General features: G+C 43.4%; 1 protein-coding gene across 28 annotated transcripts in view; it reads right to left on the bottom strand.

Annotated features, from left to right (window-relative positions):
* Positions 1–17,925, bottom strand: part of CHD6 (chromodomain helicase DNA binding protein 6) — a 201,175-nt gene that overhangs the window by 82,282 nt on the left and 100,968 nt on the right. For all 28 annotated transcript variants that reach the window (XR_015139022.1, XM_086331791.1, XM_086331800.1 and 25 more), the window contains 7 exons: positions 13,972–14,034; positions 13,062–13,120; positions 12,281–12,398; positions 6,295–6,381; positions 5,964–6,098; positions 2,658–2,779; positions 1,171–1,414 (listed from right to left, as the gene is read on the bottom strand). Coding sequence is in view for 26 of the 28 variants with exons in the window: in XM_086331791.1 (XP_086187917.1) it covers positions 1,171–1,414; positions 2,658–2,779; positions 5,964–6,098; positions 6,295–6,381; positions 12,281–12,398; positions 13,062–13,120; positions 13,972–14,034 (828 nt within the window). In the remaining 2 variants the exon portion in view is untranslated. The remainder of the gene's footprint in view (positions 1–1,170; positions 1,415–2,657; positions 2,780–5,963; positions 6,099–6,294; positions 6,382–12,280; positions 12,399–13,061; positions 13,121–13,971; positions 14,035–17,925) is intronic.

The following is a 17,925-nucleotide window of genomic DNA, read 5'->3' as shown; positions in this document are numbered from 1 at the left end:
AAGGCAGAGCTTTACACATGGCTGGAGAATGCAGCTACCGGGTTACAAGCTGGATTGGAGAAGGTGGCAAGATAGATGGTCGGACCTAGGTGAGAGGCCAATAAGCACAATCTTCCTCTTTGAGAAGAGAAAGAATAGGAGAATCAAACCAGCTGTTTAGACAAGAGAGAGATCCTGTTAATTCAAAGAAACAAAAATCAAGATTGTATGTACCCCCACAAAAGCGAGATAAGAGTATGGAAGGCCAAGCAAGGAAGCTTTTTGTTCATTACTTGCCATGATAGGGAAAGCTGATGGGTGTTGACCCACATGTTCCTAGCCAGCTGGTGGTCTAAACCACGCAGAGCTTGAATGCCCAAAGAAAACCCTCTTTGCTAGTTTTCAGGTAGAATTAATTTCACCTTGTACCTTGGGTTCTAGAACAGACTCAATGTCGTGACCCTGATTCACCTGGGACAAGGGCTACCAGGCAGGACATAGTTTTGTCTTTCCGTTTGTCTTCCTGCCACCATCACATTTACAAAGCAGAGCTGCGTCCCATTAGAGCACATCTTAAATTTCTCCTGGGTGTCTCCTGCTGCCTGTGAAAACTATGGTATGAGCCCTGCCTCTCCTGTGACTGCATTCATTTAATATTTACCTTCTTTATGGAAACCAATGCTTAGGACAAGCCTATAAGGATACTGAGCAAAGTGCTTATACTTAACAAAATCTTCTTACAAAATCCTGCTGTGCTTTAAACTATTTGTTTTCTCTTTATCCTTTAACCTCAAATCCATTAACCTCCTCTCTCTCCAAACTCGTTGGCTGAGGATCCTTCCTTTGTTCACAAATCCCTCTGCTCACTTTCTTCACTGAGCACATCACAATTCAGATAAAATTTTCTGCATGTAAAAGCAACTTCCTAAGCCAACCAAGAAGCTTTCGGGGTCCTAAAAAGAGCCTCTCGTGCATGTCGGAGTGGAAAGTGTGCCCTACAGTTCTGTGTTTTATCACGAAGAAGTTACAGGGAGGAGTGAGACGTCTGCCTCAATAAGAACGTGACTCTACAGAGTAAGTCAACAGTAATTCCATGTAGGGCACTGAACTCTGGAAGACAAGGGGTAGAGAGGCTGTTGTGCACCACGATGGCAAGCTGTCCTGGATCCCTGCGACGGGTGGAGGGCTCACCTGTGCGTCTCTGTACACCATCTCGTACTGCTGGATCATCTGCCTGCTGATCTGGCTGCCGTGGTACACGATGGCATTCATTTCTGTCCACGTTCGGAACTCCCGCTCCCAGTTGGTGATGGTGGAGAGTGGGGCGATGATGAGGAAAGGGCCGTGGATGCCCCTGAGGAATATTTCTGAAAGGAACGTGATGGACTGGATGGTTTTCCCTAGGCCCATCTCATCGGCCAAAATGCAGTTTTTTCTGCAGAGTAAGAAACAGACCGTTCATCGTCAACATGGGAAAGAGGCGGAGGTTGGTTACAATGAAAAAGATACTACAGAAGCGTACCTTGACCTGTAAGGTCATCGGTGGAGGTTTTATCAGCATTTTCCAGAGATGCAACTGAGGCAAGTTTCCATTACTGTTATTTACACCCTGCCTACTTCCAGAAGGGAACTATTGCAACTTGTGAGAAAATACATGAGATGCATCCATTCAAGAGGAAACTACAGATACTAAAAATTAAAATAATAGTGCGGCAAGGAGAAAATAAAATGCCTCAAACCTACACCAGTTCTCTACCTGACGAACTTCATGGAAGCAAAGGCAAAAACAGAAACACAAGTTACACGATTCTCATCGCCTATCACCTGTGTTATCAAAGGACAGACTTTCAACCCCTATCCTAACTTCCGTGTCAGAGTGAAAACACTGGTCTCTTGCAGTGACCCAGAACCACGGACTGCACACATTGGTCATCTCTGAAGGTGTGGCCCCTGTCCAGTCTCGCTCATCACCGCGCAGGTGGGCAACCCCAGACCTGCTGCTGTGTTTCAGTGAGCTACACCCTGAGTCCCACTGTGAGTGACGGAGACAAGGTTGGAACACAGGTCTCCAGAGTGCCAGCTTGGTATGTGTTCCATGCCATGTGGTCTTTAACATCAATGCTGGGGGGCACCCTAGAATGTTAATAACATCTTAAAAGATGTTAACCCATCTTTCTCAGATGTCATCTGCTTCATCTAGATTCTGACAGGGACTGAAGCACAGGATTGAAAACGATAAGTCGAGGCCATCCACGGCTCACAAACAGATAGTGGAGTTGGGACTAGAATGCAGATTCAGTCTCCCTTAGAGCCAATTTGTGTTAAAGACTTGGGAGATAAAAACACAGTTTTAAAGGATCTTTGGGGTTTTGTTTCACTTAGATTGAACCCAACCTTCTGGTTAGACTGACAAAGGAAAAAAAAGAACAATGTTGATGACATCTAAAGATCATTACTCTCTGGTCAGAGAAAGCAAACCAAACCAAATCTGACATGAAAAACAGAAGTCCTGGTACTCCTGATGTACAGAGATCACCCACTGAACTGATGGCTCCACTGCACTCCTCCACCCCTCTGCTACTGTCCCGCTATGCTGGCTAAGCCCACCATCTCCCTCCTGGCACAAACATTTGGTAGAAAGATCAGCCCTGAAGACAGGACTGGTTCTGGTTCCACACCTGTTATACCAGTTAAAAAGAAGCCAGTTCATCCCCTCCAGCTGGTACTCCCGGAGCTGGTTACTGTTCTTATACTCTCGTGACTTCTCAAGTTTCTGCCAGGAGTCTGAAGCAGGTCGCTCCTAGGGGAGGGAGGGCAGAGAACACAGGACACACAGCGATGTTTCAGGAGCACGGTGTGGACAGGGACGCAGGGGGCGATGGGGAAGGTGGTAAGCCTCACAACGCCGTCCTAGAGCTACCTGCAAACTGCAGCTGCTGTCTTCTGACTGAGGAGCAGGCCCTGTATTTTCTAGATTTCAGCAGATTACACTAAGAACACCTCTATAAAATTTGCAAGCAATTAATGAAGAAGAGAAACAGATTCACCTAAAATCTTGGTTAAGTGTTATATTGCTTTACTGAGACTCTTAGAAATCATTCCCACTAACATTTTAATTTCCCTACAAGCCAGCACCAAGGTTTTTAGTTTTCTATAGACAGAATTTTTTGTTATTTGTCCCTGTGATATTAGCTCAGGAAAGTACACCGGGTCAAATATTTTGTTGATGAGTTTCTCAAGCTAAAAAGCCTGTATAATTGAAACTATAAATTCTTTAAATTCGCCATAAACGTAAGAGCAATCTTACTGCTTTACTTTTCAATATGAAACACCAATTTCTAAATGTAACTGATCTCTGTTTATATGAAATGCCATTTTTATCATATATTAAGTTCTAACATATCCAGGGAGCTATATCCAGAGTCTTACTGCAGTAAAATCACACATTTGAATTACTATAGCTCTACATCTGATGGGGAATTATTTTACAAAAATGTCTTGGCTATTTTTAAATTTAGTATTCTGTGCAACCGTAGAATCAATGTCAAATTCCCTTAAAATTCTATTGGAATTTCTAATCTGGGGAAATTTTTAATTTTTAGGTATTAAGTCTGCCCATCTAAAAATTTTATTTAGGTTTTTTTATTATTTGGACATATATTTGATTATTTTGCTTCTAGACAAATCGAGCCCCTAGACTGACACTTTAAAGGTCTCAAAAAATTAAAAAAAAAAAAAAAAATCTTACCTATGCCTGTAGTTACATAGAGAATTTTGAGACTGCAGCTTTTCTAACAGCAATTTTAGTTTGGGAGTTTTACTTTGGGGTATTACAGAAAGCTTGCTCCTAAAATAGGTTATTATCTAAAACTAAGCCATTTGCATGTAAGATTTAATAAAATATCCCCAATCATATTGTATCATTGATATTTGGAGGTAAGTATAAGGGTTCAATCTGTCCAGACTACTGGAAGTGTGGAAACTTTCAGAAACTTGCATACCACAACTTAACCTACAAAATTACGATAGCTGTAGTTAGGCTAAGCTCCTTGAAATACAACTTTGTTGAATATTACATCAGCACATAGGTACAAGGTGCTTTTAGAAATGTAAGGGGAAATAATTTATTACGTCAAAAAAATAATTTTAAAGAGAAAGCTTTTAAGCCAAGACATTCTCATATAAACTCTCTTGCTCTGTTCCCTTAAAGAAATTACATTCTTATCCCCTAGGAATCATTCAGCCTGGCTTCCTGAAGCTCACGTCACTCATTTTAATGGCACTCTACCCGACACTATGGGGAGACTTTCTGGAATGTTCCTCATCTCTAGAGACTGAAGGGGCTCACTTTTAGCATCACAGATACTGTAGAATAGACTTTCACTGCAGGTTTCTACTTTGCTGCCCTGGTAGCACTCCAGATACAGAGGCATCATACACTAATCCAGTCCCTCCTCTGGGTCTTCCCGCTTTCTCCAGGTTTTAGTTTTATGTCACCTACTGCCCAGAAACTTCAGTGATCTAAGGATGAGACTTGAAATCAGCTAGAAGTTTCCGATGCCTGGTCTGGCTGGCTCCTCAGTGGTATCACAGATGACAGGCAAGCACCTACCCCAGGGCTCCAAAACCTTCAGTGGCTATTATTAAATTCAAAAGAGAATTGATATTTGGAGTCTCCAAGGTCGGTCTTGACTATTAAATGACTGCTACTCTCTTTGCAAAGTCGTTACTGACACTCTGTCTTGCTCTCCCCAAAGTCTGTTATTTTACGTACAAGCAACCAATTTTTAACCAAATAGCTTTTAGGGATAGAATGTTCTAGTCATTAAGACAAGCGATATAAAAACAACAATAAGGAACTGGGTAAGAGAAAATCATATAAAAATGTGATTTTCTTGGGAGGGAGGGAGGTGGGATTTCCTGGTGGCCTAGTAGTTAGGACTCTGCACCCCCACTGTAGGGGGCACAGATTTGATCCCTAAGGGAAAAGGCAACAGCAACCCACTCCAGTACTCTTGCCTGGAAAATCCCATGGACGGAGGAGCCTGGTGGGCTGCAGTCCATGAGGTCGCTAAGAGTCGGACACGACTGAGCGACTTCACTTTCACTTTCATCCACTGGAGAAGGAAATGGCAACCCACTCCAGTGTTCTTGCCTGGAGAATCCCAGAGGCGGGGGAGCCTGGTGGGCTACTGTCTATGGGGTTGCACAGAGTTGGACACGACTGAAACGACTTAGCAGCAGCAGCAGCAGGGAACTAAGATCTTGCACACCATACAGTGTGGCAAAAAAAAAAAAAAAGTGACTTAGAAAAAAAAACAGAAACTGATCATTCCAGTCTTTAGCCATATTCTTTAACATCTCTGATTCTCTTTCCAAATTAGTTACACCTTAACTGAGCTCTATCCCAATTCCGCCTCTTTGTAATTACTAGGTACCCCATGACATTTCTGCAGCTTGGTGGTAATAAGCCAGAATCAGAAAAACTAACCAATTCAACACATATGGAAAACTTATGTTTTCTCTGCCAAGTCCTAGGGATCTTTTGATAAAGGACAGTTCTTCCCTTTAAGAATATTCTGAGTAAAAGCAAAGGATAAAACCAAAGAAAAGAGATCGCTGATGGAGAAAGAGATAAGAAACAGGAAACAAAAAAGATACCAACAACTTATGGAGCTTCTTTCCCGAGCCAGGCATTTCTTACACCTTCTATCTTACTGACCCCACTTGACAGCCATACACCAAGAAAACAAAACTCATAACCAAGCTTCTTAAATGTCACATCCATCAAACTAGAGCCCAGACCTAAAGCTGACCCAGTGCTAGCAAAGTGTGATGTGGGCAGAAACATACTCTGAACCCCAGTTTCAATGGGCACAACCAACGGTAAGATGCCACAGAAACCACTCGGGGGAACCGCCTGGGGGACACCCCGGATCATCGCATTACAAGAGACACCCGAAATAGTGACATGGGTACGTTACCACGTGCTTGATTTCGGGGAGCACTTGCAGAGATTCGAATTCTTTAACTTTGGCAGGATCCACGTCCTCCTCCAGTTCCCAAGTGCTCTCTTCGTAGGGCAGTGAGCACCACTTCACCAGGTAATGCGTCACCTCCTGGTGGCAAATGGGAAAGGCACTTATGGTCTTCCTACTCCATTAGAGAAATCGATCCTGTACTGATGACCCAGGAACCCTCCCTATGACACAGCACACCAAGGCCACTAAAACAGAGGCCACGTGTTGACAAAACAAGCAAAACACGAGACAAGCAAGGAAGACGCTTTAGAAGAGTTAAAACAGAAATACCCACCTCTCCGGTTTCTGCATCCTTGGTATGGGCCACCTCTAAGATGCGATCGACCTCCACATAGTCTGGGTTGAACAAGTCTTCGTCAGGCTAAGGCAAACGGGAAAGAAGAGCTAAGAAGTGACTCCCTTCCTGCCGACCCAGCATCCAGTGTTTTATCTTTAAGTGATCCCCCCCCACCCTGGGCTCTATCGGGGAATGCAGAATGAAAAGGTCTGCTTGAGTTTAATTAGGTCCCATTTGTTTATTTTTATTTCCATGACTCTAGGAAGTGGGTCAAGAGGATCTAGGTGCAATTTATGTCCAAGACTGTTCTAAGTTGTTCTCTAAGAGTTTTGTAGTTTCTGGCCTTACACTGAGGTCTTTAATCCATTTTGAATTTATTTTTGAGTATGATATTAGAAAGTAATCTAACTTCATTCTTTTATGTAAAGCTGCCCAGTTTCCCAAGCACTACTTATTGAAGAGGCTGTCTTAGTAACAGAACACTGTAATGCAATTACATTCCAATAAATTAAAAAAACAACAAAAAAAGGAGGTTTGCTTAAATAAGTCAACTCACCAACTTTTCTCACTGTCCCCAAATCCTGCCCTTCAGGACTACATTTAAAGGCACAAGCACACCTTGCAGGTTGCACCACGGGTAAGGGTTTCCTATAGGTCATTCCAACGAGTGCATGCTAAGTCACTCAGTCGTGTCCGACTCTTTGGACTATAGCCTGCCAGGTTCCTCTGTCCATGGAATTCTCCAGGCAAGAACACTGGAATGGGTTGTCTTGCCCTCCTCCAGGGTTATTAAGTACTGAGCAAAAATCAGCACAAAGAGGATTTCCAGAGATAACCCATGGAAATCCGGAATGTCAGTTTCTTTTTCTTCTTCACACCAATAACAGTTAATAACTGGATGGATGCATGAGGGGAGCTTCCGGGGATACTGATAATGTTCTATTCCTTGATCTAGGTGGTGGTTACACAGGAGTGTTTATTTTGTAAAGGTTCATTGAGCTGTACTCTTAGGACTTGTTTACGGTTAAATAGACTGTGCTTCCCGCCCCGAACCCCCCCCACCCCCCCGCATCCCCCCCACCCCCCCGCATAGTGTACTTATAAGAACAGTAATAAGCAAAATATTCAGTGTGTGTCCAATGCTTTCATGTAAGCCTCTAAACTACTTTATGGCGCAGTAAGTGCTGTAAATACTTTAGAGATGAGAGAACTGACTCAGAGAGGTTAAATATGTCCTGTGGCCAGGGTCCCAAAGCCACGTGGACTGGAACGCTTACCCAGGTCTTTCTTGCCCAGAAGCCCTCCTCCGAACTGCAGGGGTGTTCTCACTGCCCCTTAAGCTAGAAGGCACTTTAGGAGCTATATAGTTTCACCTTCCAATCTATACAGAAACACTTCTTACAGCAACCCTGGCAAATCCACCCTCGGATTCAATTATTCCCATGTTCAGGAATTTATTGCCCTCTGAGACCTGACCCACTGCCAAGACAGCTTTACCTCTGCCTGTTCAGTAGTAGCATCACAATCTTTATCATTATCACTATCAAATTACTGCCTAATTTTCCTCCTGGAACTGTGACTCACTGGAGTGAACTGCTTCCTCTACAGAAGCAGTAGCCAAGTGATTCTCTCCTCTCTATCTAAATACCTCCCCACCCCAGGTGTTCAGTGTTCTTCAGATGCCATGTTTCCAGATCCCTCGGTGATGCAGAGCTAACCTTTGTGGAGCAGTGACCATGGGGCGGGGACCATGCCAAGCACTTTCATCAACACTGTGTCATTTAATCCTCCTGGGTATCGTGAGGGTTAGGAGGATTTCTGATTTACGAAAACAAAGGATGCTGAGTGCAGAGGAGCTATTCAGTTGGCCCAAGGACGTTCAGCAGTGCGTGGACACCTGTGGGTGTGGTTGCTGGGGGGCGCCAGCACTGGGCATTCACTGTCCACCTTTGCTCTCGATCACTCAGACATGCTTCTGCCCACTGTTAACAGTCCTCCCCCAGCTGCCCTCAGGCTTTACAAAGTCTCTCACTGAATCCCGGTACCCACATCAGCACAATACTCAGAAGAGAACAGAGCATGGCAAGCAGGGTGCCATCTAGGATTACTGGCACCTTTTAAGCCCCACCCTACTCTTGCTGTTGTTGTTCAGTCGCTCAGTCTGAAGCAACTCTTTTGTGACCCCATGGACTGTAGCCCACCAGGCTTCTCTGTCCATGGGATTTCCCAGGCAAGAATACTGGAGTGGGTTGCCATTTCCTTCTCCAAGGGATCCTTCCAACCCAGGGACGGAACTTGCGGTCTCCTGCATTGGCAGGCGGACTGTTTACCACTGAGCCACCAGCTCTTGGTTCATAGTAAACTTTGTCCCTTGAGCTGCCATCCAGTCATCTTCCCTACTCCAAAGTTGTAAAGATCTTTACAATACCAATGTGAGCCATTACATTTACTTATTGCCATCTGCATGATTTAATTCATCCTTGCCTGTCCAGGTGAACCTGAACCTGGATTCTGTCATTCATTCTCCCAGTGCTGGGTCTGGTGCTGAGGAGTCAGGGGTTAACAGGTCTCCAGCCCCGTGGGGTGTGGGAAACGCTCAGCCTTCTAGCCTGACTCTCCTTTACACGTGCCCCTGGCTACCTTATAAAGCAGCTGGAAGTAATGTGTATGAAGAAGCTCTATTCAGAACTAGGTTATTATTTACAAGAATATCATTTATGCAAGTTATGAGTAAAACTGTTGACCAGGTCAAGACTGAAGACAGCGTTATAGCAACTACTTCCCAATTTCCCTTCCTCTCATAGTGGCCTCCAATCTCCTCCCGTAACTGTCCATTCTCACCAGGGTCTCACCAGGGACTCCCACTATGGTATTTCTACACATCCTAACACAGTTTTCTCTTTCAATACCCAACCAAGGGAAGAAAAAAAAAAAATCACTCCCTTGGGCATAAATCAGAAACTAGACTCATGGGGCTTCATAGACTGCATTGAGGAGTCTGGACTTTATTCCAGGGAGACAGGAAGTGCTACAGGGTCTAAGCAGGCAACCCTCCTCACCAAACCCTCCTCACCAGCCTGGGCACAGCCAAATGGTGACTGAGCACGGAGCCTGCGTCTGGTGTCCTAGAGGGAAACACAAGGAAGGCGAGGCCCTGTCTGTCTCACAGGGCTCAGAATGGCAGACCCAGACCTGTAAACAAGTCGCTATGCTGCAAATCCTCGCTAAAACAGAGGTGTGAGTGCGATGTTCTGGGAACCCAGGGAGAGCGTCCAACAGGGCTTCAGGACGGCTTTTCCAATTCCAGCCCTTCCTTTCCCTGATGCTCTATCAGAGGAATGATGCCATAAAAAACAGTTCTCACAGGCTTTACAACGAGCCTGGAGAGGCCTGGGGCCAAACGTTGAAGCTAAAGAGAAAGGAGTCCATATTGGGACAAAAAGAACACTTACTGACACTGTCCTAAAATAGGTTTTTGGCATTTGTGGGAAAAGGAGCACCATGCGAACAATGAACTGGTAAGTTATGTGTGGCAGTTTGCTATGATTTGATGGCATCTTATTTGTGACTACATTTAAAAAATAATTTATATTGTTTTTTCTTCGTAAGTTGTCTGTATAAGATTGAAAAATTACATGTTAAAGAAAATAGAAATCACCACGATCCTACTGAATAGAGAAAATTAGGTCAGTGTTTTTACATAAACTCAGACATTTTCTATGCATTTTTATGGTGATTCTTTGCCCCTGCACACCCACCTCCCACTCTCACCCCCAATGCTGGGAAAGATTGAAGGCAGGAGGAGAAGGGGATGACAGAGGATGAGATGGTTGGATGGCATCACTGATTTGATGGACATGAGTTTGAGCAAGCTCCAAGAGATGGTAAAGGACAGAGAGGCCTGGCATGCTGCAGTCCATGGGTTCCCAAAGAGTTGGACACAACTAAGCGACTGAAGAACAACCATTCCCAAAATGGAACTCTCACATGCTGTAGGAGCCTAACGTTTTCAATTAACAGTAGTTTACAACATTAAGCCCCTTCCTATTGACATTAATAACCGTCCTCCAGTATCACTTTTACTAGCTGCGCAGTACTACACTCTGAAATGTATCATAATTTAATAGTATTTGTTACCTAACATTATGCTTGTTTTCAATTTTTCACCAACATAAACTGTTTATCATAGCTAAGTCTTTGCTCCAAGATCTGATAGTTTCCTTAAAAATAAATGATGGAATTAGAACTGCTGGGACAAGGGCTATGCAGATATTGAGGCATTTGACATTTGCTGTCAACCTGCTCTCCTGAGAGGGCATCCTAGGTTATGCTCCCAAGCTGCGATGACAAGAGGGTCTTTTCCACACACCTTCACCAGCAATGGATGATGCTTATTTCTAAAACCTTCCAGTATCTGGTAAGTGAAAACTACAAGATTTGCATTTCTTTGGCTGCTAATGAAATTGATTACTTTTTTTTTTGGTATGATTAGTAAATAATTTCCCCCTCTTTCCTGAATTCCCCAATAATCTGTCCATTTTTTTCCATTTAGGATTTTGTACTTTTTTTTCTTAATTTTTATTGGAATATGGTTGCTTTACAATTTTTAGTTTCTACTGTATAGCAAAGTGAACCAGCTACACATATACATAAATCCCCTCTTTTTTTGGATTTCCTTCTCAGTTAGGTCACCATAGAGCACTGGGTAGAGTTCCCTGTGTGATACCATAGGACCTCATTAGTTACCTATTTATATACAGCAGTGTGTGTCTGTCAATCTCAGTCTCCCAATCCATCCCACTTCCCTGTATCCACACATCTGTTTTTTATATCTATGTCTCTATGTATTTTCCTTTTTGAATTATAAGAGCATTTTTTATCATTAAAGCTTTTGTCATATGTATATGAGTATGTATCATGTCTGTGTCTATGCAAATGTAAGTAAGGTTTCCATACTGGATAAGAATGCATGCCTTATACGTAGACGCATGGAAAGTTGCTTTAGTCGTGTCCGACTCTTCGTGACCCTATGGACTGTGGCCTGCCAGGCTCCTCTGTCCATGGAATTCTCCAGGGAAGAGTACTGGAGTGGGTTGCCATGCCCTCCTGCAGGGGATCTCCCAACCTGGGGACTGAACCCGCACCTCTAATGGCTCCTGGCAGGGAGCTCTTTACTACTAGTGCCACCTGGGAGGCCCAAAGTGAAAGTGCCCGTCACCTCTGACTCCCCTTGGGCTACTGTAGCGCATCAGGCTCCTTTGTCTATGGGATTCCAAAGTGAAAGTGCCCATCACCTCTGACTCCCCGTGGGCTACTGTAGCGCATCAGGCTCCTTTGTCTATGGGATTTCCCAGGCAAGAGTACTGGAGTGTGTTGCCAGTCCCTTCTCCAGGGGATCTTCCTGACCCAGGGATCAAACCCAGGTCTCCTGCATTGCAGGCAGATTCTTTACTGTCTGAACCACCACGGAAGCCCAGTTGTATGTAGGTATGCATGGATACAGTTAGGAAATACATATATGTATATATGTACTTACTTTAAGATTTGTGGTTATTTTCCAATTTATAGACACTAAAGATGTTCTGATACCCAAATCCATCAATCCTTCCTCTTACTACACTTAGAAATTCCCAAGTTGATATATTTATTTACTTATTTTCTAACATTTTGGCTTTGTTTCTATTTTACACCCAAGCATTAATTCTTGGAATTACCCTTTTGGGGAGGGGGAGGAAGGAAATGAAAAAACTGTGAACACATTCCTTTTGCCTAGAATGTAACCAAGATGCAGATCCTTAGGAGTTATCATTTGTAAAGTTTGAGCCTTATTCCATTTTCTTTGACTTAAATCTGGACAACTTGCATCTCAAATCAGGGCACGCCTAAGCAATAGATCTGCATGGGACTTCGACTTAAAGAAACTTAAACCTGGGATCTAATACTGCAGGAAAAGCAGTGATCAAATTAATAAGTAACGCTTCACCTCAGTAAAAATGTGCTTCATCTGGGCTTGCTTATTCCTAAATCGCTTGATCTTCTGTGCGATGCGAGGGTCCTTTTCGAGTTCTTCCATTGTGGCCCATTTACAGTGTAAGTAGGAACTATCCAAAGACATACAGATTGTGAGACGAGTGTAGAACCAGCAAATAATCAGACTTTAAAGTTTCAGTAACCAGGGTGACCATCTACCATAGCAGCAGCTGAGTGGCTTGCTGTGGAACCGCTGGAGACTGGACTTAGAAGGGCCTTGCCCTTCAGGACAAAAACTGAACCAGGACAAGACAGCAATTCCAAGCAACTGGTCACTCTGTGGCTTCTAGAGAAAATGGCTCACAGTTGGAGGCAGGGCAGGTATAGGGAGGCTAGCATTCATGCACATTAGTAAGTGGGCACAAGCAGAGAAAAAAGGGAAAATGCAAGAGAGCAGAAAAGTATAGGCTATAGGACTGTGATTCTCCACATTGTGTGCAAACAGGAACCGCACAGGGAGTTTTTAAAACACGTCAACCCTTGGGAACTACACCCAGAGAAGGAGTCAACCGGCCTTGAGGGCAGCAAGGGCTTCAGTAGTTTTAAAAATTTCTCCAGGTGACTCTATACACAAAGTTGGGCACTGCCCCCTAAGGTGAACTTGAGCCAATTGAGGTCTGTGAGTCACACCTTAGGGGCCATTCTTGGAAAATATAGAAGATAATGATGGGATGAGGGAAAGACATTTTAGTGATATAACATCCAAATACAAAGAATACGTTAAACAGACGTACAAATTTCTATACTTGACGTAGAACAGCTCCAGGTCGAATGGGGGTTCTCCCGGGTGGACCTGTAACCCAAAGCAAGCCGTTATCAGCCTAGACCCCTGTGGACCACTCTTAAGTACCAAACGAGAAAGGTAAATCAAGCGCTCCTTCTTGATTTAGAACATGTTTCTCGAGGATATTTGTATTTTACCAGGTCGGTTTTTTTGGCAGCCCTGGAGCAGACTTTCTAAAGGCTGAACACACAGCTAAGCTACAACGTTAAAAAAAAAAAAAAAAAAAATCCTCCTGGTGTCACTCCGAGATCTGGGCTAGGAGGGCACTCAGCTGAAAAACCCCAACTGGCCCAGGGCTCTGAGAGCTGCTGCGAAAGTGAGAACATGCATTTCCAGTGTCCCTGCCAACCCGTCCTACCCTCCCCCGACCCCCTGCTTGTTCCCCACACACTCCAGAGGGGTTCACTCAAAGCGAGGAAGTCTCATAAATCCTCGAGGTAAAAATGAAACCACGCTCTCCCTGACACTATGTTCTTATGCTCTTTCACACCAGGGATTTTCTCTAGAAGTTCCCTATGACAGCCCTGAAGACATGGAAAGGAAAAGGTGTTTGCACTGGGAGTCTTTCCCCATCTCTTCTTCTTGGGTCTTTGATGACTTTCAGTGAGCTGTGGCAACTAAGAGGTCAATACCTATCAGTAGGATCACAGGGAAGAAAAACATCAATTTGGGTCATACTCAAATATTTAAGAATTTCGTGTCCTAAAATCTTCTACAGAGGTAAACCTAAGTGTCAACTAGCCCGAAAGCGCTTCTGCCTAGCTCTCGGTCCAGCTGAGAAGGACCATTCCAGAGACATCTTTTAACAGAGGGTGTAATGTGCGCTAGAGACACACAAGCCAGAAACATCAGCCACCAACCTCCTGGACAGTCTTAGATGCCAGGATCTTCTCAATGATGTTTGCGTCATCTTCTGGAGGCTCCTGAAGACAGAGGTGAGAGAGAGAGAGAGTGGATTACTGGCACCACAGAAGCCATGAAATAATTCTACAAGAAATGCTACAATAGATACTACTTGGTCCAAAGGTTCACCTTTGAGTACAGAGGCCTCCATCCTGCCAGCTCAGAGTGATGCAAAGATGGTAGAGTCTAACCTCTGTGCACGACCCTCCCACTTCCCCTCCCACGTGAGCAGGGAAGTTACTCTGCTTTGCAGATTCTTGACTTCAGAGCTGCCTTTAGCATTATTAAAATTGGTCCTGGGACCTCCCTTCTCTGCCCAAACTGCTTACATGTTACTGCATAAAATTTTCAGAAAAGCGTAATATGAAAGAGTCTGGGGGCTTCAGAAGCAGAAGGCCCCAGTTCTGACACCTTCCAGCTGTTGACTTTGGGCAAGTCAATTAACATCTCTTAGTTTCAAATCTATTAAAATAAGAATTAAAAATACATATCTCACTAGGTTACTGGGAGGATAAGATGGCATGTGAAAACATTTTTTGGACAGGAAGCGTTAGGCAAATGTAAGGCACTATTCTCTACTAAATGGTATCACTGTTCCCCTCTGTACCTGGAAATCACTTTCTGTTTTACTGATCATCCTTTGACTACAAATCCCAACTGGAAACAATTTAATTACTTCCTTTCTACCCTAGATACACATCAACATTTTCTAATCTCCAGGAAATCTCTACAGAGGAGTACTTGATTTTAAAAAAATTTGCATTTAAAGAAACAACAAACTTGGGACTTCTCTGATAGTCCGATGGCTAAGAGTCTGTACTCCCAAAGCAGGGAACCCAGGTTTGATTCCTGGTCTGGGAACTAGGGCTTCCCTGGTGGTTCAGATGGTAAAGAATATGCCTGCAATGTGGGAGACCCAGGTTCAATCCCTGAGTCAGGAAGATCTCCTGGAGATAGGAATGGGACCAACTCCAGTATTCTGGCCTGAAGAATTCCATGGACAGAGGAGCCTCGTGGGCTACAGTCCATGGGATCGCAAAGAGTTGGACATGACTGAGTGACTTTCACTTTTTTTCCTCTCACTGGGAACTAGATCCCACATGCTGCAAATAAGAATTCACGTGCTACAACTAAAGATAAACAAATAAAATTAAACAGAAATTAAAAAATAAAAATAAAATAAACAATAAACTTACAAAAACACTCCTGTTAAACGTTCTTCCTAAGATTTCAGTTGAGCAGTTTTATTTCAGTGGTTTCAACTGCACTATATGACTTTTCCAGATCTACCATTTATCACAATATGAGACTTAGAACAGTGCATGAAAAGAACACACACCCCAACCCTAACTCTCAGAATAACTAGTTGGGTTCCTTCTCAGAACTTTCCAAAAGGATGATTTGTGCTGCATTATCATTGCCTTCAGTCTACCCATTCTAGGGCTCAACTATCCCAAAGTCATACCGTTACAGAAAACATATTTTCTAAGAACTTAAATCAAGCTTTTCCCAGAAATCTGATAGTAAAAAAACGACAAGCAGGGCAGATGGTGGAAGAGAAGTATGGAAATCAGCAGGCGCTGACAGATGCTCCCAAAGGCTACGCATATTCATTATGTCCCCCTGGACACATGGCATTGTGAAGTTAATCTAAAATGACAAGTCTTTTCCCACTGCTCAACCGGAAGATCAGTGAACTGGGGCTGGATACAGACTTGGCTTTTGATTTCCTCTAAGTATATTTGCTCTGCTTGATTCTTATGCACAAGAAAAGGAGGCGGCGGCAGTTCACAGTGGGTTGCCGTCTTCTCCCATCACGCTAGCCTGTAATGGCGGGATCGTGATTTGTTTTACTCACTGGTGTAGCTAGATACCTTGAGAAAGCCAGACAACAGTGGGTGATCAATGAATATTGGTTGAATGCTAAATAACATGGAAGACAGATGGATTACAAAGGAAAGATAAAGGGTTATTCTTGATCTATATCATATAATTAAAGCCTCCCTCTTTTTCCATATACCTGGACTTAACTTCTCTTGTCCAGATGGCTACCAGTGAAGGGCCCAAACTAGATGTCCTTTCCTGAGCAGTAAAATCACAACCCCAATCTTGCAGCCAACAAACAGAGCTTGGACTATGACAAGTGGACAGCAAGCAAAGGAACAGGGTCTGGGTTAAAGGAAACTAGATTAATGACCCGGCTTCCTTCCTTACCACTTCATTTCCTTCCTAAACTTTCCCCGTTATTTACTGCATGTCTTTTGAGTTTACGTACTGGTCTTACAGAAATAAATGCGCTATAGTCTTCATCGGGGAACGGCCAGGCACACCCACACAAGGCTGTAAGTGACTGAGGTATGGCATACATACAGCATGCAGAGATCTCAAGCATACAATTATCAACGTTTTACATGTACACATATACAGTGAAGTCCCCCCGAGATAAAGTTATATTAAATTTTCAACATTCTTGGCAGATCCTCACGCCCCCTTCTAGACATGACCACTCTTCAGACTTCTACCACCATTGATTAGTTTTGCCTGTTATTAAGTTTCATGCAAATGGAATCATATAGCATGTGGTTTATTCTCCTGTATCACTGTGCAGTATTTTATTGTATAAATTATTTATTTACCCACCACTTATTTATCCATGCTATTGCTAAGGAATATTTGGGTTGCTTTCAATGTTCATATAAATGCACTCGCTTACCTTGGATATATACACAGGAAGGCAATCGCTAGGTTATGAGGTTGGTTATATGTTTAGTTTTGAGGGATACTGTCAGAACTTTTTCCAAAGTAGTTGCAACCATTTTTATATCCAGCAGCAGTGCATGGGAGTTCTAACTGACTTGATATCATGAGTACTGAAAACTTCAGCCATTCCAATGGATGTGTACTCAGTTCAGTTCAGTCACATCTGACTCTTTGCGACCCCATGGACTGCAACACATTAGGCCTCCCTGTCCATCACCAACTCCCGGAATTTACCCAAACTCATGTCCATTGAGTCAGTGACGCCATCCAACCATCTCATCCTGTGTTGTCCCCTTCTCCTCCTGCCCTCAATCTTTCCCAGCATCAGGGTCTTTTCAAATGATTCAGCTTTTTGCATCAGGTGGCCAAAGTATTAGAGTTTCAGCTTCAACATCAGTCCCTCCAATGAACACCCAGGACTGATCTCCTTTAGGATGGACTGGTTGGGTCTCTTTGCAGTCCAAGGGACTCTCAAGAGTCTTCTCCAACACCATAGTTCAAAAGCATCAATTCTTCAGCACTCAGCTTTCTTTAGAGTTCAAATCTCACATCCCCTCCTTAACTCACATTTCCCTGATAATTAGAAGGTGCTGAGCATCTTTTCATATGCTTATTGGCCCTATGAGGCTTCTATTCAAGTCATTTGCCTATTTTAAAAATTGTTCTTTTTTTTGTCAAGATTCTTTATATTTGCAAGTTTATATCTTTTTGTATTTCTGAATAAGAGTCCTCTGTTATGATCTATACTTTTTCTATCAATCTATAGTTTGCCCTCTCAAACTGTAGATGTGTCTTTTGATGAAGAGAAGTTCTCTATGATTCACCTTTCTTTTCTCTTTTGTATTTTTATGTCCATTGAACGAATCTTTGCTGCCACCAAAGCCACAAATAAGCCACATACATAGTTTTAAATTTTCTTATAGCCACATTTACGCTGGGAAAGGTTGAAGACAAGAAGAGAAAGGGGCAACGGAGGATAAGACGGTTGGAAGACATCACTGACTCAATGGACGTTGAGTTTGCGCAAACTCCAGGAGAGAGAGAAAAACAGGAAAGCCTGGTGTGGTGCAGTTCATGCAGTCACCAAGAGTCGGACATGACTTAGTGACTGAATGACAACAGCAGCTGCATTTAAAAACAGATGAATTTGA

Source organism: Bos grunniens, chromosome 13 (assembly GCF_055505025.1).
Source record: "Bos grunniens cultivar Pamir isolate PY7600 chromosome 13, Bosgru_T2T1.0, whole genome shotgun sequence".
NCBI classification, from domain to species: Eukaryota; Metazoa; Chordata; class Mammalia; order Artiodactyla; family Bovidae; genus Bos; species Bos grunniens.
Note: the sequence above shows the minus strand (reverse complement) of the source record. Positions and strands in the feature narration are given on the sequence as shown.